General features: G+C 36.5%; 1 protein-coding gene across 1 annotated transcript in view; it reads left to right on the top strand.

Annotated features, from left to right (window-relative positions):
• Positions 1-21,130, top strand: part of LOC149793120 (transmembrane protease serine 9-like) — a 49,720-nt gene extending 28,590 nt beyond the window's left edge. Inside the window, exons 8-13 of the mRNA XM_089968953.1 lie at positions 2,317-2,534; positions 12,493-12,575; positions 16,448-16,536; positions 17,038-17,300; positions 17,849-17,991; positions 20,966-21,130. Of these exons, the coding sequence (XP_089825079.1) occupies positions 2,317-2,534; positions 12,493-12,575; positions 16,448-16,536; positions 17,038-17,300; positions 17,849-17,991; positions 20,966-21,130 (961 nt within the window). The remainder of the gene's footprint in view (positions 1-2,316; positions 2,535-12,492; positions 12,576-16,447; positions 16,537-17,037; positions 17,301-17,848; positions 17,992-20,965) is intronic.
• The last annotated feature ends 1,764 nt before the right edge of the window (positions 21,131-22,894 follow it).

The raw sequence follows: 22,894 nt of genomic DNA, 5'->3' as shown, positions 1-22,894 counted from the left end.
CCTGCACTGTCGAAGTCGGACTACCTGTAGAAGCCCAGCGGTGGTCCTATTTAGCCTGCCCGCTTTTACCTGAGACGGGCGCTAAAATACCGACACCATCCTTTTTCCTTTGAAGCACGACCTTGTCTTAGGCACGGTCCTTGTGCGCACATAGGAAGAAGCGGGGTTAGGGGAAATTAGGTGGTGAGAATCGCAAACAAAAAAACGGCAGTTAGAAGACCATGATGTCGGCCGTACATATGTTCAAGTAGCAAGCCCTCCTGATCATATAAGAATATAGAACAAAACCTGTTGAACACGCACCTATTGTGCGTTTACTATTTCAGTTTTGGGGTTCGCACTGCAGGTGCCTGATATCAATCTAAGTTGCGAGTACAGAAACAACTACCATGCTATCGTTGCTAGCTAGTTGACACAGCCTCGTTTTCGACTGACCTAGATAATCGGTCCAAACTTGCCTGAGACCGGAACATCGCTTTTCCATTTCCGTCAGGTTCTGAAATAAAATTGTAAGTAGTTGTGGTTGTAGGAATACACATCAATTTGATTGGTGATTCGCACCATATAAGTTACAACAGCAAAGGCCATGATTGTTCTGATTATGACTATGTCTTCTTCCGTCTTCATATTGTTCCATGTGGACGAAAGTAGTAGCCAAATTTTCTTTCTTGACGGAAAAGGTCGATGATGTTCCGATTGAGAATGCCTAAAGTGGAATTGTGAAATGGTCATTAGCGAGGCTCAGTTTATCTTCTGTCAGGCAAGTAAAGTTGCACAACAAAGAGCTATTCAGGTGCGTATTTAAATAATATCTGCTTATATAGTAAAGTAAATTTGCGAAATACAATAGAAAAGTAGGGAAAATAATGAAATTCTCTCTCTCTCTCTCTCTCTCTCTCTATATATATATATATATATATATATGGTCTATTGTGTCAAATGCTGCAGACAAATCAAGGAGGGTGAGGACTGTAATCGTTTCGCTATCCAAAGCAGAGAGAATGTCATTAACTAATTTTAGAAGAGTAGTTTCAGTACTGTGGCAAGGGCGATATGCAGATTGTACATTGCTAAAAAGACTGTTTGAATTCAGATGAGATACAAGCTGGGATAGAATAACCTTTACTATATGAATGGGATATTAGAAACTGGGCGGTAGTTCTTTAAATCGTTATGGTCTAGTGTTGGTTTCTTCATCAGAGGCTTTACAATGGCAGTTTTCAAAAATGATGGGAATTCCCCGGATGAGAGAGAGGTATTAATAACATCAGTTAATGAAGGCAATACTGGATCTAAGCACTCAGTCAGCATTGGTGTTGTTATTGGATCAAGTTCACATGACTTTGGTGCACTCTTCATCAGGATTGTGCGTACGAAATCCATAGAGACAGGTTCAAATGCTGCTAATGGTTGCCGCTGAAACTCTGTATCCCAACTGTATGGTGACGAGTGAATTGAAATTGTGGTGAAGAATCCAAGATGGAAGATGATGACGTATGCTGTAACCTGTAGTGTTGAAGTCTACAGTTCCATGTAGAAACAAGAAAAATTACTCCGGTTTTGGAAATCTGAATAAATTTTTTATAAGAGCTGTCTTTGTTCAAGAATCTCACTTGAGTACACGTATTATCCAGGCAAATAAGACTTAATCCTTTTGAATCCAAGCAATTTGAAATAACTCCAAACGACACAACACCTTCCAGTGTAAAGAAAAAGCCCAACTGTGTTTACTTCTCTAATACGATGGTTTAAAACTTTAATTTTATGCCCCGGAAGAGGGTCACGTTGTCATGTTTACATATAATAAAAAAATCACATAGCCAGTGTATGTCCTTGAAAAGACCCAATCATAAGATATAAAATTAAAAAATTTGTTTACATCTTACACCACGTAGTCCCATCAAGACCTCGACAACAACCAATCATTTTAAAATAAAAATAAAACTTATTTACGTGGCTGCTACTAATTTTGAATCAAGGTCAACACCTGGTGTTTACAAAAATGAAAAGTCAAGGTAAAACTATTTCTTTTTAAAAAGCATTAAGTTCCTAACGAACAGAACTACATTATTTTAACATATAATGAAATTTAAAATAAAATAAAAAGACTTAAAAATCTTACAAACAATTAAATCAGATATAATTAAATTTACTATACATGACAATTTATATATATATATGATGTAGTTGCCGTTAGTTTAGATTGTCTTTCCGCCATTTTCATTCATTTTGCAACTTAGTTTTCTTCGTACTATCATGTTTATAATCATTACCAGTCACAACGTTTGTACTAAGTTCTGATTTTGACTTTGTAAGTGTCAAATGGTCCCAGCTCTCCACCACCTCATCCCTCTACCCACCCGACGTTGGGCCAGGATTGTTACCGGTGTACCAACTCTCCACTACCTCATTCCCCTACCCATCCGACGTTGGGCCAGGATTGTTACAGGTGTCTCAACTCTCCACCACCTCATTCCCCTACCCTCCCGACGTTGGGCCGGGATTGTTACCGGTGTCCTTGCCAGTTTTTGTGGGTACATTTTTATGCTTACTGACACTGAAATGGCTTTTTCCAGAGAGACTCGAAAACCTCGAGGCAGTCTCTGTTTGGATGCGATATAATGTGAATGATGCACTGGTTTTCAAATACTACATGTACATTTTCTGTTTGCATGCAAAAAACTACCTTTCAACATATTCACAACACTGTTTCTCAGCACTTGTACATTATTTATTTTTCCCAAATGTAATCTGCGTGTGCCCGAAGATGGAAAAACGTAAAACGAGTTTTTTGTGTTGTATTATGGAATTTCCCAAAAAACAGCAAGTGGCATAGTTCCATTTGGTAATCATAGAAGTTTCGCACGGTTTAATATCATGGTCCAATTTGAACACAATTTGTGCATGTTGGGACAATTTTTTGAGTACTATTACGGGCAAACACTGCGTAAATAGACGCAAATTTTCGTTCATTTCGATGCTATTGAATCTACTGACCCCAAATAACTCCTGATTATAAACCTAGTGCGTGATGTGATAAATTTTCATGTATGATTCCCATACGAGGACATTCCCAAAGACTCTAGTACCGTATATACCAAAGTGCTTCTAATGCATATACTTTAAAATTACCGCTTTCTGACAAATATAACTTTCTGAATACAATAACCATAGCAATAATCTAGTGTCTTAACTTTTATTTTAATTGAACTTATGTAAAGTTTTGGTCTCCCCACTGTGACATGTACTGTCTAGAGGTTTCTATAAAATGTATCCACCGATTAATATACATGTGTAATCGTTACGTATCTTGGATAATGATTGTTTAATATATCGGCATTGGACTATTTATAATTTATGACCGATTATGTAATTTATCAGAGGAAAACACAACGAATGAGTTGTCACAATTTTTTATTTCTGTTTTGTCATTGTCCATTTATTGATTCTTTTCTTTAAACTCATATCCAGTTAGTAATTAGCCAACTGACGTGATATAACACTAGAACGGCCACTCACATTAGAGTGAGCAAACGTTAACGTCTGATTCGCTTTTATTAAAAATCCAGCAAGATTCCAAGGTAAGGCAAGGAATTGCGGAATGGCACACAAATGATTTAGCTAAACCCAAACAATACAAATAAATACTATTGCTGATCAACCTAAAGGTAGCATTTCTTTAGAAGCACCGACTTGTGCACGTTTTATATATCGGTTACATTGGTCATGCTTGGCAACTTCATGTACCATCTTTTTACTGCAAGAAAACTAACTTCATGTACCATCTTTTTACTGCAAGAAAACTTTTAAAAATGTGGATACGACTGAGCACATTAAACACATTTATAACGTTAAAATTGGCAAGATTACGTATGTAGCTTCTTGTTACGGGGTCTTTCAATCTGGCTATTGGAGAGAAAAAATGGGAATGAAAATATAGATCATGTGCATTCATTTGCTATATAGACGTTGTGTTTAAGACTTATTCTCCATAAAAATTGACACCTTTTGGACAAAACGTATCCAATATTTATTGCATTTTGATCAAGTGTTGTTAAATGTAACGATGGTCGTACCAGCATCAAACATGTGCGCCCACGTATGTCTTTGGGTTGCAAGTAGCCGTTACAGGTGTTGAAAACTAGTAACCCGTAGCAGAGCCAGTACAAGTTTTAAAGCATGGAATCGGAGTAGACGAAGGGTCTTCAAAGGTGAAAACGAGTGCTCGGAAGTTCCGTTCAAAACTCTTATCGTGTCTTTCTTATAACTTGGAAGAAGCACACAAGAGCCTCAACTACTGCAAGAAGTTTATTGGACTGAATTTGGTTAATACATAATCGGCCAAATGCTTCAGATTAATGTATACTTTTGTTTTAACAATACCTGATTTTATTTACAAAAACAGACACACGATGAAGCCACGATGACTTTCTAGTTTGCACATTGTGAACCCTTAAAGACTTGGAATGCAGTTGAGAAAATATATCGTACAACAGATCTACTAGTTAATTATATGAGGAGAAAAACATTAATTTGTGGCCTCAATACGAACATAATGTTGGGGCAGCTTTGATTCTATTGCTGCTATTTTCCATACAGTTCCATTCAAATTTACTAAAACTTTATTCTAAAAGATTCATGCTTTCTACTTTCTTAATAAAGAAAAAAGTCTTAAAATTCTTCATCAGCAAGTTACCAGTACCTGAAGATATGACGCATGAAACAAAGCACGAATTATGTGGGGAGGTTAGTGGCCCTTCTTGCCGTTGTGATTGTATCGGTTCAATATCCGGGCAATTCTAGTTCATGATAATGTGACCCAACATTGTCGCTTGTATTCCGTTGTTAACTGCGCCGGAATGAAAACAAAAAATAAAAAATAAAAGATAATAAAAGTATACAAAAACAGCATTAGTCCATCCGGCTTTTGTTCACAGTGTAAACAAACGAATATAAATCTTCGACCGAGAAAGTATATGAAAGATCTCAATATTGCAATTGCTTCTGAAAGCAAGAATATAACGTTCTATATCGATCAAGGTACAGTAACTTATACGTCATCGTTCAAGGACAACGAAAGTTCAATCCTAGATGGAGAAAAGCTAAATTTGGAACATTCATCCCTTGCGATATGATTCATTCGTGAAATGCACAGTGAAACGAGGAGATAAGATGACTATAAATAAAGACAAGAAGTCGTTAACTTCTGCAATCCGTCCAATTTGTTGCTGACCTTGGTAAGAACATGGGGCTCACTCTTCTTTCCATTGCCTACGTACTTCTCAATGTCTACCACTCAGAGGCCGTTTATTGTAAGTATCTATATTTATCAGAAAGATCATACTTAATGAAGTGGATCAAGCAGTATGTATGAGTAACTCTTATTAATGGTGTTTAAGACCTTAAAAATGAATGACTAAAGATGAGGATACGAAGAGCGTTTCGGCGCAAAAATGAAACGTTTAATTTGAAGAGACCTTTCCCAAATTTTAAATTATAAGTTTCATTCAATATGACAGTAACATATCCAAGTTCTTGTTCAAACAAAATGTTTCTTTTATGAAGTTAAAAAAGTTGTGTGTGTGTGTGTGTGTGTGTGTGTGCAGAGTCGACAAGGGGGGGGGGAGGCGAACAACACTTTTTTAACTTCATAAAAGAAACATTTTGTTTGAACAAGAACTAGGAAAGGCCCGGGTGTTTCTTACCCAGGGACCGTGATCGCTCTCTACGACCCTCTGTGTGTGTGTGTGTGTGATATTTTGATTTTCAACGTAGCTTTAACAATTTTTCGGTCATATCGTTACGATGTCTGCAGTGCGACAGTTTATTGTGATGTCTAGCACCGGGGCATCATGCCACAGACATGTAGCATGATGTCCCACCGAATCACATTAACTTGACACCAGGCCGACCGGTCCTAACACTAACCTCTTAATTCTGAGCGCCAAGCGAGGCTGCTGTTGGTACCATTTTTTAAGTCTTTCATATGACTCGGCCGTGGTTCGAACCAACGATCTTCCGCATTCGAAGCGGACTCTTTAGCCACTAGGCCACTGGAACGGTGAAATATAGAATGTAATATTTGGCATATTGGTATCAAATAAAACCTTAACTAAAGAAGAAACACCTGATCGTCTATTCAATGTAGGTACAGAAATCCATAGATACTACACGTAAGCATTTAATATCAGCCAGTTCAGCTTTTTTACCAATCGAAAATTATAAAATGATTTTTGTCCAGTTACTATTAGATTCTTGTATACTTCTTTCCACCGACTTTTCAATTTTCTTTATCAACCAGTCACAGTTTGGGCAAATTTTGTGTGCGTTTTCGACTACTCTTGTTCATCTTACTTTAAAATTTTCAAAGATACTTTTCACATTATTGCTTTGGTTTCACCAGCGTATGACGCTGAACAAAAGAGGTTTGACCTTAGTGGTATAATTACTGGTTGGGATACCGAAAAGCTGTAATTAACAATTTCAAGGATGAATAATGATATTATTGCTTAAGTATAATTTAGATAGATTCTGTTGCAATATGATGGGTAGAAAAAAGATCAATTACTTTTATCGCTGAATGTTTCTAGGTTACTCATTTGTAATGCCTTGCTTTTATAATCTAGATACCACATCGAATACGCGACAACTGTAACCAGCGTACATCCCAACTCTAAAGTGCGCAACTGCTGTAGATATGTATGTATTCATCGTCAGCATCCGCTGTTCTCAAGTCATTTAGAATTTAACAGCACTTTTGAGGATAGTAAATACTTCGGATCTTTGCTTCATTTATGGATCATGTAGGCGGCTATATATATAGCTTTAACAAATTTTCAGTCATTTCGCTACGACTTCTGCAGTGTGGCACTTAACAGTGATGTCTAGCTGATACCATGTCGACTAGTCCTAACACTAACCTCTTAAAGCTGAGCGCATAGCGAGGCAGTTGTTGGTACCATTTTTATAAGTCTTTGATATGTCTAGACCGGGGGTTCGAACCCGCGACTTCCCTCATCTGAGGCAGACGCTCTAACCCAAAGGCCACCGGAGCGGTCGAGTGACAAGTGTAATGTGAAGTTGTTTGCATTTGCAACACGCGCAGTGGAGATAATGTTTGCATACCTCTGTGCTACTTTTCATGTACTGTGGCTGAAAAAAATTCCTTTGCATAATGTATTTAAAGAAACTGTATATGATCAAAGCACACAGATTACCAAACTGGCTGCTCGCACGTGCTTGAAAAATCAGTCAGAATTATTCTAAGGTACACTATTTTTAGCAGTTATTAAAACGAGTTTTGCTATAGTTTTCAATACCAGCTTATGAAATAATTACAAAATACTTAGAAAGTAAAACGAACTTATCGGCTCGAATTTTCTACAATTTACATTTGATGTTCAGGCAATGAAAATAACCTCGCGAAACTTGCAGTTTCTGACAGGTGAACACCTAAAGTAAGGCCAATTTCTTATACTCTACAACCCAAATTACATCTTCACCAAAGATATGCAACGTATTGTGTTAAAACGGCCAAGATAGTCAGTGAGGAAATCCCTGGAAATGCTTTTTCTTTGAAAATATATGCCTCCCCAAAATACGAAACTGTAGAGCATCACGTTAAAACAAATGTGAAAATGTGTGCAATTTGTTTTATTTTTATATGTGATGTGATTTGGATTTTTAACGTAGCTTTAACAATTTTTCAGCCATATTGCTATGATGTCTGCAATGTGGCAGTTTATAGTGATGTCTAGCACTGGGGCATCATGCCGCAGACATGTAGCATGACGTCCCACCCAGTCACATTATTCTGACACCAGGCCGACCAGTCCTAACACTAACCTCTTAATGCTGAGCGCCAAGTAAGGCAGCTGTTAGTACCATTTTTGTAAGCCTTTGGTATGACTCGGTCGGGGATCGAACCCACGACCTCCCGCATCCGAGGCAGACGCTCTAACCACTAGGCCGTCGGAACGGTATATTTTTATATGAGCATGTATAATTTTCGCAACAAAATGGTACATGAACGTAAATGCTATGCAAGAAAATAAGTTAATTATGCATTTTTTGTTCTTGCTTAGACAAAATGACTTGTAGTAGTAGTGTGTGGGCAATGACCTTAATTACTTTCTGGGGAAATTAGAAGTCTTTTAACACAAAAGTGAAGTCAATCTAAATATTTAATGTTTGCATTAAATGAAAGAAAACTATAGGAAAAATGTTTATTTTCACAACATTAAGGAAATAAATGATGACAAAGCAGGTTTGCTTTCTTCCATATGCTAATATTAGAAGAATAAGCAAACATTTTTTCACTTATAGCGTTGACCTCCGTGAACTTAGTATGTTCCAGAACTGTTAAAACGTTAACATTTATTAGCGACATCTCGGGAGCAACTGTGATAAGTTTCATGTTCCTGTCTTTCAGTAAAACATTGGTTGCTATGGAGAGAAAATACAATATGCACATTTCAAATAGCTCACGTTTCGTCGTGGGGGAATGGCTGGGCATGTTTGGTGTTTTGCTGCTAATACATACTGTTCAGTGGGGAAAAACATGAGAATCAAAAATGGAATGGACTGTGTAGACGCGTGCGACTAAGATGTTTCAGCAGTTCACCTGTTATTTAGATTTAATTTATATTGTTGTTGGCTTGACTCCATGGTTATATGTTATGTATATTTTTTTGGGGTGGCTGACCTTGGTCAGTAATGGAGTTTAGAGCCTACCCGACTAATGCCTTGCTATGTATCTTGTAAGCAACATATTACACAGCTAATATTTGTCTATGATTGTAGATTACTTAACATCATTGTTTCTTTGAAGTAAACATGTTTACTGATGTTGGGTTCAATGTCTAGTTTATTAATAAAAGTTAGAAATGTTCTAGACGCAAATTTAAAAAAAAAACTGAATTTGAAGGGAAAATTACCCTCATCCTGGTTCTGTTATTGTGTCTTAGCTTTTAATGTAAATGTCGTTTACTTCACAAAAACTCATTCCAATATATTAACATTTAGCTTTGTTCAGTTGAGAGGATTTACTTGGTTGATTGAAATTATTAAGTGGAAAAACAAAGTGTTAATTCATTTAAAACTAAAGCACTATTTCGGATTTATTTGTGAGTTCATTCAAGGTCATTGGAGATTATGTGATTGTGATACACAAAGACTATTGGTACATTAACACATCCGAGACTGCTGGCACATCAGCACATTCATATCTGGAATTAATTCAGAACACCACTTGAATTCATTTGGAAAACTGTAAGTTTAGACTCGTGATAGAACTTTTGTGAATATTTTGGATTTAAAGCACAATAAATTCTCTTACATTTTCACTTTTGCATTTTACGGAAAGAAATTATCTGTTGAATTTTACGAAACTTGTTGGTTTTAGCTCCTTTCCGTTACTTAGTTTAAGATCATATAGTTCTAACAGCAACAAAAAAACTAAATCATACAATAATAATACCTACGTGGTCTTTATGGAGAGCGCTCTACAGGTATTACGTACTACTGAAGTAAGGCCAATTTGTATACTTTAACCCAAATTACACAAAATAAAAATAATTAAAAGATAATTTTAACAATGCCTAAGATATAGATATACAACCTCGTTTTAAATAGCCTTGATAAGTAATGTACGAAATTATAGAACAACACCTTATACATTAACGATACAAATTGTTAACAACTTCAATTAGGGCTAAAATTTCAGTTTTACTGAATTCAACCGTCTTTAGTTTAATAATAAGTTAATGACTTAGTAAAATATATATGTTGTCTTTATCCGCGAGTTCTATTAAGTTGGATACTCTTTTTATGGAAGTTGTCATAGACATTGACGATGTACTTAAATAAATAAAAAAAAGACAATTTAAAATTATTTTCTGCCAATTTCAGCGTGTGTGTCAGTTTACCACGGGGAGTGTAAATCATTATTTCTGGGATCTTGTCCGCCTGGGAGCATTCGAAGTCTAACCCATTGTGGATTCTTGGAAATCTGTTGCTTTGGAGATTTGGCCGGAAATAGCAGTGCTGGTTTCGGATCATCTTCGTCAGAGTCTAAAGAAACCGGAAGTTCTAATGGAACAAGTTTAATTAGGCCTACTGGTGGGTACATGAAGCATATTATCACGGACTGACTGGCATGTACGTTGTAAGAGATGTTTCCACAGTGGAGCCTCCAACTGGCTTCTTGATTCGTACAGATTTATACCTTGTTATCCTTCAGACAATTTTATAATCCTTGCACCTATTCCTCAAGTTTAAGTGTATGTAGAGAAATGTTAGATCAATGTATTACAATACTGAGATAATAATCTAAAAACTGAAAGAAATGAAACATGAAATGATTATTAAACAGTCTAGTAATAATAATAATAATAATAATAATAATAATAATACTATAGTACTAGTCACATGGGTCATGCATGCGCATTTACTCATTTTAAATGAAATATGATTTTTTTAAAAAAAAATTAAATATACTTAGCTTTAACAAAAGTATGTTCAATCCTGATTTTTGAATGATCTGCACATTAACTGTTTTCAAGAAACCTCCTCACGAAAATTATCGATCTCTACGGTCTTTTGCAATGGTGGCCTTGTACTAAACTTTTGTCAAAATAAGAGTGCGTCGAGTGGAATTGTCACAATCGAGTTTGTTTATCAAAGTGAATACTTGCCACTTAAAGGTATGAAGAATCAATTTCTAAAAAATGACACCCATTACCGAAATAATCGGTGTTGAATACCTGCATGACCCATGTGACTTATACTATAGAACTTATTATTATTATTATTATTATTATTATTATTATTTAGTTCGCGATTTCTCATGCATTGCGTGGGATGAATCATTATCGTTTCCACTTATTAGGTGAGTTAAACACGCGCAGAACCCAATATATTTGTTATTACATAACATGACGCCACTTTGGGTTTGTCATGATGCAACCGTATGTAAATCCACGTCATTTCAAACGTATTTGCATCCACTTCCAGCCAGTGAAAAGCAATTTAAATGAAATTTATTTTGTCATAAATTGGAGCAGTCCATCTAATTTTATAATAAATAAATTAAAATCTTGGTACCCTGAGATATTCTGGTCTCGCCTGACTTACACATGGCTTGTAAATTCGCCCCTGTCGAACTTTAGTCTTGTCCGCAATATTCAACAGTACATATACTATATAAAATTTATACTATATAAAATTATCATCGCTTAAAATTTGTTGTAATTGGGTTATTGAATTGGCATATGCAACATTCTCTGAAAAATGTACATAAATTATACATTGACATGACTACGATTTCATAGCAATAAATACGTAGAGGATATTTTCTTTCGCCGCGAATAGAAATATTGGATAATGTTCGTAGTCTGATACAAAAACGTGCTATTCTAACAAGTGGACAAGAAACGTTTCTTTTTGTTATATACCGAATTTGCTCCTACATTGAAGCTCAGCAGACTGAACCCAGTTCTCAGTTCACCACTCTACCCTCTCTTTATGTAAATTCCCCTCACTTTTTCATTGGCTGATCATATAAACATCTGCGACTTAACACCGAGGTAGGATTATAATGAGTTAATATCTTCCAGTAAATTACAATTTTATCATTTTTCCCCATTATTTGACTCAATCGGTCCACAAAGCAGGCCCAATTCAGCTGGTTTATTCACTTGCCTTTGAAATTCTATTACTATAATAAGAAATGACAGAATATTGGAGAGACAATTCACTCACTTCTAAAGTCATGGTCGCATGTCCTTTGACGCGGAATAGTCTCACTTTGCTATTAACGTACCACCAAGTTCTCAACAATAAAACAATTAAAAGAGTTTTCACTTTATTTTCAGTGTTAAAGTTATAGATTGTAAATAAGACAGTATGTGATTTATTATTGTTGCAAATGTGGAAAGCGACTTAACTTCAGAGACCCGACCGGCGTCGAGTTTGATTAATTCAGCAAAAACATAATATTCATGTCTGAAAGGTAATGCAGTTTCCATTTATTTGATCTAGCTCACAAAATATTCATTTTACTGGCTGCACAACCAATTAAGCTTCGCATTGCAAGATGGGAAATCTTGTATGTTCATGAAACAATTTTCACGAATATATATATATATATATATATATATATATATATATATATATATATATATATATATATATATATATATATATATGATAAAATAAGACAATCGAAAAATCGAAGAAAGTAGGCCAATGGAAAAAGAGAGGATAAAGAAAATAAAAGATATATCAGCGACTTCCTCTGCTCAGTTCATAGATGTAAACTCTGTCTTTGAATTTATACAAATTTGTTTGCACTCTTGGCTTCAGTTCGATATGGTTATTTCCCCGAATATCAAAACTGAAAGAATTATGTGTCGTTGCAAAGTGTGTGATGACACATAATTCGTACCCTTTTACATCTTATCGTCTGGACCATCACTTTTTCATTTGCTGCAGGTATATGTGGTTATACAGTGGTAAAGAGCAATCACCGCATTGTGGGCGGAACCATCTCCACTCCCGGGCAATATCCATGGCAGGTACAGTGAATAAATCATTTAACCCATTCGCTTTTTCATGCTATCTATCAATCTACAATCACATAACATGTATCCTAATTCATCTCAAATTCTAGGAACCTTTGAGGAAAAGAACTTTCATTCAAATTTATGGATCCCTATTGTAGTACACGAATCTAATGTGAATTATACGGATAATAGACTGATATAGCGATCGACGAAGAAAAAGTTATTGAACATCCAATCCGATTCGCAGCTAGGTATGGATAATTACGCAATTGCACTTAGACCGGTAGTGAACTGTTCAATATTTTCGTTCATTTCTCATGTGGTAGCCAAATTTATAGAACGTATTAAATTTATCACAAAAGTCAACTGACACAGCTCGTTCAGTAACACTTAATACCACTTCAATTTGCATACATATACAGTCTCTTTTATATTCTTTAATACAATGAAGTTGTTCCACTGATATAGGCTGAACATTTTACAATAAATGTATAGGAAACTAGGAAATGTTCAGTTCAAATAACTTGAAACTGTGTACAATATTAAATGAAAAAAACATAAATGTCCTTTCTTTCTTCTTTCATTTGACGGCCCCTATGGCATACGTGTTTATAATTCCTCCTAGGATGCGGGAGGTCGCGGGTTCGAATCCTGGCCGAGTCATACCAAAGACTTAAAACAAAATGGTACCAGCAACTACCTCGTTCGGCGCTCAACATTAAGAGGTCAGCGTTAGGACTGGTCGGCCTGGTGTTAGGATAATGTGACTGGGTGGGACATCATGCTACATGTCTGCGACACGATGCCCCAGATCTAGACATCACTAAAAAATGCCACAGTGCAGACATCGTAGTCACATGACTGAATTTTTTTTTAAAGCTACGTTAAAAATTAAATCACACACACACACACACACACACACACACACACACACACACACACACACTTCTTTCCTCAAATGACAGGTAGTTATTTTCCAAGTAACATCATGCCTTCACGACACAAGAAAACCTCCCCAGTGCTAAACGTACTAGAGTTCCTCCTCCTCTTCTCGTTGCTGCTACTGTTATTACTGCTACTGCTACTGCCTCCTTCACCTGATACTTCTACTACTATTGCTACTCATTATCTTCCTCCCAACCTTGGATGTGGGAGGTCGTGGGTTCGATCCCCGACCGAGTCATACCAAAGACTTACAAAAATTGTACTTACAGCTACCTTGCTTGGCGCTCAGCATTAAGAGGTTAGTGTTAGGACTGGTTGGCCTGGTGTCAAGATAATGTGACTGGGTGGGACATCGTGCTACATGTTTGCGGCATGATGCCCCAGTATTAGACATCACTATAAACTGCCACACTGCAGTCATCGAAGTAATATGACCGAAAAATTGTTGAAGTACGCTCAAAATCCAAATCACACACATATACACACACTTTTTATACTTCTGTCGTTGCCTTCTCTCAGCCTCCTGTACTTCAGTAGTGCTGATACATCTATTCTAACTAGAGTCATAGAGCACGTATGTAGTGGGGGGGGGGGCACTTCTAGATCTACAAATTTACTATGAAAGCAGTCCTCCAACCGTCATTTATATGTGTTTAATTAGTATAGCTATATTAGGCTAAGTATTAGACGGTTGAGACATATATATGGTTCATTTAAACAAATAAAATTTTATCCAAGGAAGCAAAACGGTGTATGAATAGGAGGTCTTGAGGCAGGTGTTCCCTTAATTGACCCTTAATTTCCTCTATTTCTGATGCCTGTCATTCTCCAACTTCTGCACTTGCTACTATTGCTTCCCTACTTTTATTTCTGCTACTGCTTTTTCTACACTAACAACTGCTCGTCTCGTCCTAATTCTCCTATTGCTACTTTTGCTACTACTACTACGATTGCAATTCCTACTCATGTTCTACTGCTGTTGCTACTTCTATTCCTATTACTGCCCTATTCTATTCCTATTAAATCTACTGCCCTATTTTATTCATATTACATCTACTGCCATATTCTATCCCTATTACATCTACTGCCCTATTCTATTCCTATTACATCTCCTGCCCTATTCTGTTCCTATTACATCTACTGTCCTATTATATTCCTATTACATCAACTGCCCTATTCTATTCCTACTACATCTACTGCCCTATTCTATTCCTATTAATCTCCTGCCCTATTCTGTTCCTATTACATCTACTGCCCTATTATATTCTTATTACATCTACTGCCCTATTATATTCATATTACATATGCTGCCACATTCTATCCCTATTACATCTACTGCCCTATTATATTCCTATTACATCTACTGCCCTATTCTATTCCTATTACATCTACTGCCTTATTATATTCATATTCCATCTACTGCCCTATTATATTCCTACTACATCTACTGCCCTTTTCTATTCATATTAAATCTACTGCCCTATTCTATTCCTATTACATCTACTGCCTTATTGAATTCCTACTACATCTACTGCCCTTTTCTATTCATATTAAATCTACTGCCCTATTCTATTCCTATTACATCTACTGCCTTATTATATTCCTACTACATCTACTGCCCTATTCTATTCCTATTAATCTCCTGCCCTATTCTGTTCTTATTACATCTACTGCCCTATTATATTACTATTACATCTACTGCCCTATTATATTCATATTACATATACTGCCACATTCTATCCCTATTACATCTACTGCCCTATTATATTCCTATTACATCTACTACCCTATTCTATTCCTATTACATCTACTGCCTTATTATATTCATATTACATCTACTGCCCTATTATATTCCTACTACATCTACTGCCCTTTTCTATTCATATTAAATCTACTGCCCTATTCTATTCCTATTACATCTACTGCCCTATTCTATTCCTATTACATCTCCTGCCCTATTATATTCATATTACATCTACTGCCTTATGCTATTCCTATTACATCTTATGCCCTATTCTATTCCTATTACATTTCCTGCCCTATTATATTCCTATTATATCTACTGCTCTATTCTATACCTATTATATCTAATGCCCTATTATATTCTTATTACATTTACTACCATATTCTATTCCTATTATATCTACTGCCCTATCATATTCCTATTACATCTACTACCCTATTAAATTCCTATTATATCTTCTGCCCTATTATATTCCTAGTATATCTACTGCCATATTCTATTACTATTGCATCTACTGCCCTGTTCTATTCCTATTATTTATTCTATTCATATTATATCTACTGCCTATTCTATTCCTATTACATCTACTGCCCTATTATATTCCTATTATATCTATTGCCCTATTCTATTCCTATTATATCTAATGCCCTATTATATTCCTATTACATTTACTACCATATTCTATTCCTGTTGTATCTACTGCCCTATCATATTCCTATTACATCTACTACCCTATTATATTCCTATTATATCTTCTGCCCTATTATATTCCTAGTATACCTACTGCCTATTCTATTCCTATTACATCTACTGCCCTATTATATTCCTATTACATCTACTGCCCTATTCTATTCCTATTACATCTACTGCCCTATTCTATTCCTATTACATCTACTGTCCTATTCTATTCCTATTACATCTACTGCCCTATTCTAATCCTATTACATGTACTGCCCAATTCTATTCCTATTACATCTATTGCCCCTCATTCTTCTACTAGTAAAATGACATCTGCCGCTACTTCTAATTTTGTGTTACTGCAGCTACTGCTGTTACATCTACACATACTATTGCTTTTACTACCATTCTTGCAGTAGGTACTACTATTCCTGTTCACAACTAATTATATCATAACAGCAATAACAACAGCAAAGACTACTACTACTACTACCATTAACACTTCAGCCTTCTACAGGTATCCCTGAGGTATCGAGGACAACACCTCTGCGGAGGGACTTTGATTGACGAGACTTGGGTCGTTACAGCAGCTCATTGCTTCGAAAGGTAAGACCTGAGAGAGAGAGAGAGAGAGAGAGAGAGAGAGAGAGAAGAGAGACGAAAGTGTCGGGAGGGTATATATATATATATATATATATATATATATATATATATATATATATATATATATATATATATATATATATATATAATGCATGAAAATTTTCCTCATCATATTACTGTTCAGAAGCAGGTAAAATCATTCCGTTATCAGTAATCTCAGACCTTTCAAATATTTATTCAAACGTAATGAGAAAGAATGACTTAAAATAATGTTAATTGTTTTGCGTTTTCCTCTAAAGATACTCTGATTGACAAGAGTGGGTTGGGCGCATATCTAATTTTTTTTTTTATGTCAACCAGTCCTGCTCCGTTTTCAAAACGGCGCTCTCAAAGAATAGAATACCCATTCGGAGGATTTAAAACTAATTATGTGATAAATAATGGAACAGAAAACATTAGTGACGAAGGACTGTATTATATTATATTACCATTTTATTTGTTCAGAGTATCGGGTAATTACTGGACAGTCGCTCTTGGCGTTCACGACCTGGCACAGATCTATTACTCCAACATCCACCGTGCAAGCGTCATAAGTATCCATGAAAAGTACGACTCGAAGACCAGTGAGAATGACATAGCTATGGTGAAACTGGCCAAGCCGGTAGATATTAGAGGGAGGAATATTAGAGTCGCGTGTTTGCCGGGAATGAATGATGACTTTACTAACAGAGTCTGCACAGTCACAGGATGGGGATCAACAGATTCCAGTGAGTATCTAAACAGATCAGCAAATTATTCTTCTGCGATTAATAGTTTTGCGTAACTGGGAGAGTAGTCTATATCAACCTTCCAAGTCACACTCAATCATATACGCAAATAGTTTCCTCCAACCTTGAATGTGAGGATATTATAAGTGTAGACGCAAAGCATCAGAAATGGCTAAAATTTATTGTCTTGGAGTAAAATGAAAAATGAAAATCTGTGGAATTGGTTCCACCCCCACACCAACAATAATGAGCTCAGCCTCCGAAGAATGATTTGTATTAACACTTAGTTCTTTCATGTAGACCATGATTAAATGATAAACAATGAAAATATTCATATGATGACCTATTTTATTTTCTTCTATGATCGGTTTACACAAAACTCTTCACGTCGTTAAGATAAACAGAGCTCTAAGAACCAAGATAAATCGAAGTTCAGCTTCGAGATTTGAAATATATGAAAATGACATGCTTCACAGCCTTTTATATTAAACTGAAAACAAAGTCGATACATCCAGTACAAGCAAAACATTTTTCTGTCGTACTTCTAGATGGCCATTCCACACGTTACATGCAGGAAGTAGATGTGCCAATCATATCTAACGACAGGTGCTCATATTACCTGGGTAACGGATCGATTCACAGTACTAACCTTTGCGCGGGGTACAGACAGGGTGGCAAGGACTCCTGCAAGGTAATGTTATAGAAAGGGCCACGAGAGTTCCTTTCTTGGCCGATACAGTGGCCACAGAAGAATAAGAGAGAATATTGTAACCAGTAATTTAGGCCACTGGTCTATATTACAATCTCGATAAATCTAAAATAATTGTTTTCAGAAAAGGGGAATATATTAGGCAAAAGTAAGTCTGCTTTTCCAAAGAAAGACGTATCGTGTTCCTTACTACAGATATACACAGGATATTTGCTTGCTACCGGTGAATGACGGATATTTTTCATCGAGTGGTAGACAAAAACTCAGTATTTTCACCTACCGGATGAAATATTCCCGTTATTCACTTGATAGCAAGAACATTTTCTTCTTGTTTTATGCTAAAACGTATTGGCTTGAGAGTTGTACTCTGTGTGTAGTCTGTGTAGCATGTAGAAGAAGCAGAGCTCTTACTGGATCCTCAGAGATGTCCGCGGTATACCGTCTAATTCCTGCTGTGTTTTGTGATTATTCCGATAGAAAATGTAAAAAATTTACATAATTCTCCATCCCAATTAAAAGTAAAAATCAGCACACGAAGAAAATCAAATTGTTCGTCTCCTTTTGGATCTGAATTTACTCGGCTTTAATGCAAGATAGCCATTTTACGACACGGACACGTAAGCATGCAGCTTCTAATATCAGATTTATCTTATTATCGATGCCGCAGTGAAATTATATCACGTTATTCACTCCAATGTATTATCGTTATCATTTTACTTGAAAAATCCAGCAACTTACGGCTTATTTCTCACTCCCAATGAGCAAAGCAGAAACTAGCGGCTAGAGGTGTGCGGTCTACCACGGTATAGTTTCCCCGTTGGTACGTATTTTTCACTGTACCGGTACTTCGATAGATTCCGTCAATATGCAATGTACGGAAATAACTTGTTATGAGTTTAATAATATGGAAGGTACGATTTCTTGTCCATGATAAATTAATTGAAGAAAACTTCTTCTTTTTATTTTTATTCTTTTTATTTTTACAAAACAGTTGTATTTGTCACAAAGTGAATACATCAAATATAATTAATAAATATTATTATAAGTATAATCCTTTAATTGCATGTTTGACACATATATGCCAACGTGGTGGCCAAATGGGATGATGTAAAAGTATAGTCAGGGGAATCTAACTTTTGCAAAATGTCAGATTAAAATTTTAAAAGATGTCAGTTTTTAGTTATGTACTTGCGTGTGTTAATGTGTCAGGTGCACGAATTCCATTGTATGTATGACGATTTCGAAATATCAAAAATGATTTGGCTGTTTTAGTGTAGAGGGTGTCTTAAAAATTTGACTCTGTAATAAAGCCAGTTGCTTGCTATATGTAGAAAAACCCAACAGGGATATGAATGTAGTATAGAAATTGAAATACCACCTTTGATAACAGTATTCAGTAGCAGCGATGTCGCAACCTCTATATATGTAAAGTATTCAGTATTTACTTAAGTAGTGATTTGAAAAAAACGGCTAAAGTATCAATGGAAACAAATGGACTTAAAATGTAGCATTACATATAATACTGTCATACAGGTTAGAGACTAAGTGCACATCACCAAAAAATGATGTGACTCAATCGGTGTTACATGCACTCGTGTGTAGCAGACACACTCGCATGACGACCTAGTAATTACTTAGTCGTAAGTGAATATTCGCTCTTGTGTGCAGGCAAGGCATCTGCGCAACGATACGTCATTTATGTAAACACTGGAACACGTGTTATTTTTGTCCAAAAATTAATGTTGTATCGAGAAAGAACCATCGTCTTTTAATTAAGGAATGAGATAGTCACAAAGTGTACAAAAATATCTCACATTTCGACTCGAAATGTATATGAAAATGTGATTTCTAAATGTCAACATGAAGACCTACTCCATGACCTTCTTGAACAGGTAACCCAGAAAATCCCATTTACTATGTATCTTTTAGAATCATACAATTTTTTATATATAAAAGATGGAAATGTATAGCTGTCCCACACGTACAAATTTGTCTGCTACCCAACGTGTCAACTTGCCGCTAGAACATAACTTCTCATAAAATTCCCCGGCGTATAGTCTGTTTCTAAATTTTTCAGTAATTTTTCCCCATCAGCAAGACGTTGTAAACACATTAATCATATTCATTGTTGTTTCTCTTCTTCATACTAGTTTATTTTGTTTATAAAATGTTGAACTTTACTAACTTTTTTTACAAGATCGGGTTAGTTTTAATAATATCTCTTGCTATTTATTGCCATTATTACGTTTAATTTTGTAAAACTAGATGTTAACCTCACCTAATTACTCGACTGAACTGCTAAGAGAAACAGTAGACATATCATCTTTGCAAAGCTGTGCGCATATTCAGTTAGACAAATCGATATTATTGCCGGAATCTGAAAAGTGAGAAAAAAGATTTTGTTTCTGAGGGCTCCACAGAAAATTCCAGTAGTAGTCAAAATTACATAAATACTTTATTTTGTTTGGGTAGTCACAACATCTGGGTCTTTTGTTTTTAACAAACAAAGACGGAAAAAGCAGTAACTGAAATAGCATGGTGTATTTAATTTAGTATCCATCTTGGAAACATGGCAGTCAAAGCTTATTTGACTACAACTAGTTTACGTTGCACAGACGGTACTGTGCATAATGGCTTGCTAATATTTGACCAATTAAACTTAGTAACACGTTTTCCCTATTAAACTCAATCGCATTTTTCAGTTTGCATTGCGTGATTTTTATTTCATTTCTCTTTCAGAGTGTGATGTTTAATTTTTATTATCCTATTACAAATGTATGCACTAATATATCAGACGTACTATCCAACATTTTGAGAAACATCGGAAGTTCAAAGTTCAGGCAAGAAAACCTCAGCAAAACAAAACGAAAAAAGAAAACAAACAACAAAACAATAACATGTTGTGCCAAGTTCTTTCCTTCTCTTTACGGTGAATAATCACTGTCTTTATTTTTAGGGAGACTCCGGTGGTCCATTGGTGTGTAAAGTGGGCGATTTATGGACCCTTGCAGGTGTAGTATCCTGGGGATATGGCTGTGGTGAGAGGAATTCTCCTGGGGTTTACACCCGTGTGTCCTCGTTTATCAGTTGGATCAACTACGTCAAGAGCAGACACCCGTGATCTACAGCAGCAGGGGGGGGGGGGCGAATCCGACATTTTGTCCAATCGTTATTTGGCTTAATTAGTACTTTCTGCACTCAGCGGATCCGGTGTCGTCAGCGCCTGGTAAAAAAAAAACGACGTCGTCGTCGAGGGGATCGTCCGGACGTCATTTGGTTTAATTAATGCCTTCTGCGCGCCGATCCCAGCGTCGTCAGCGTCCGGTAAGCACATCGACGACCGCGTCGATGTCATCGCCCCCCCTGCTGCTATGATCTTACAAACAGAGTGATCACTAACTCCTCCTCTTGTAGGTCAATTAGGTTATTTGACTGATCGGTAAGTCTGAAATTAATTCTCGTTAAAAACCGATTATGGCATCGCATATAGACCGGATTAATCGGACTCTCAATGATCAAAAATCCCGGAGGGGCTGTTGGTGAAAATGAATAAAGGATATATCCCTGTTGAGCTTGATTTGATTGCTTGGTATCCACCTGGTAACTCCCTTCGATAACATCACACACTAGATTGATCGCTATCACTGATGCGATATTTACGTTGTACGGGGCAATATGCCTACCACCATCTCCGTTATCGTGTTTGAGGATATAAGTTGATGGGGGTGCGTCCGCGGGTGGATTCTTAGGCCATCCTAGTATGGTTCTTATTGAACTGTTATAAATATCAACCATATACCCCGGTGTGCTTATTTCAATCGTCGACGATAACGTCGGTTCATGAACCGTAATAGCGATTTTTGATTCTTTTCCTGTGATCGATTTTATCCTGCGTTGAAATTCTTTATTGATTTGCTCTATTTGGTATGACCCAGTTGGTATTGTAACCTCCTCCCAGTTTGGGGTCCCATCGGGTTTATTTGTCCGTGCAAAAACCAGCGAGTTATTAGGTTGTTGTCCGTTAAATGCGTTCGCTCGAATATTAGGCCAACTGTGATATATTCGCAATTTTGCCAGCGCTATTTCCTTCACTGGAACCGGCGACGGGAAGTTCACACTGAATTCGGGTTTCGTTGACGTTATCGATATCATATTTGTTTGTACCGGAGTGGTGTTCTCCGCGATCCGTTGAAGCAACTGAAACCCTTCGGGGTTCAGCGACATTATTATTATTCGTTGTCTTTAGTGTCTAATTTCAGCAACCAGGTGGTTCCGGCTTCCAGTTAAAAATCCTCGATTTTTGACATCGCGGAGCTATACAACTGGACCATCGTGGAGAATTCAACATCGGATACGAACAAATTATCAATCGATAATGAGATCAACCCGGATAATTTCGAGTATGCGTCGGATACTATTTGATGTTTTACTGTATACTCGTTGAGTTTTTTCTGAAAACACGATGATATCTTTCTAGTGATTGCGTTGGCGACTCCAGCAACTGTTGTCATCGCGGAGACAGCGATTGGAACAGCGATCGGGGCTATCGTGGTCACCGTGGATAAAATAACACCGGTGCCAGCTACTATACCCGACACCGAGTACACGACCGCGTCGATGGCGGTTATTTTACGACGGTATTTTTTTATTTTTGCACGGTATTGTTCGGAAAGCGTTTTTAAGTTCGCGGAGAATTCTTTTGCGGTATCGAATCGATATTGATGTGACGTCGGTGATACCTCTGATTCAATTACCTTGGTGGTCATTTTTATTTTAAAAGAGCTAGTGTTTTTAATTACTTAGATCCACTACAAATTCCGCATACCATGTGATGTTTGCCCTAAATAGACTGCTATCAACGGCTTTAATTATAAACCGTTCGATT

This window comes from Sinohyriopsis cumingii, chromosome 8, assembly GCF_028554795.1.
Source record: "Sinohyriopsis cumingii isolate HCF-2022 chromosome 8, ASM2855479v2, whole genome shotgun sequence".
NCBI classification, from domain to species: Eukaryota; Metazoa; Mollusca; class Bivalvia; order Unionida; family Unionidae; genus Sinohyriopsis; species Sinohyriopsis cumingii.
Note: the sequence above shows the minus strand (reverse complement) of the source record. Positions and strands in the feature narration are given on the sequence as shown.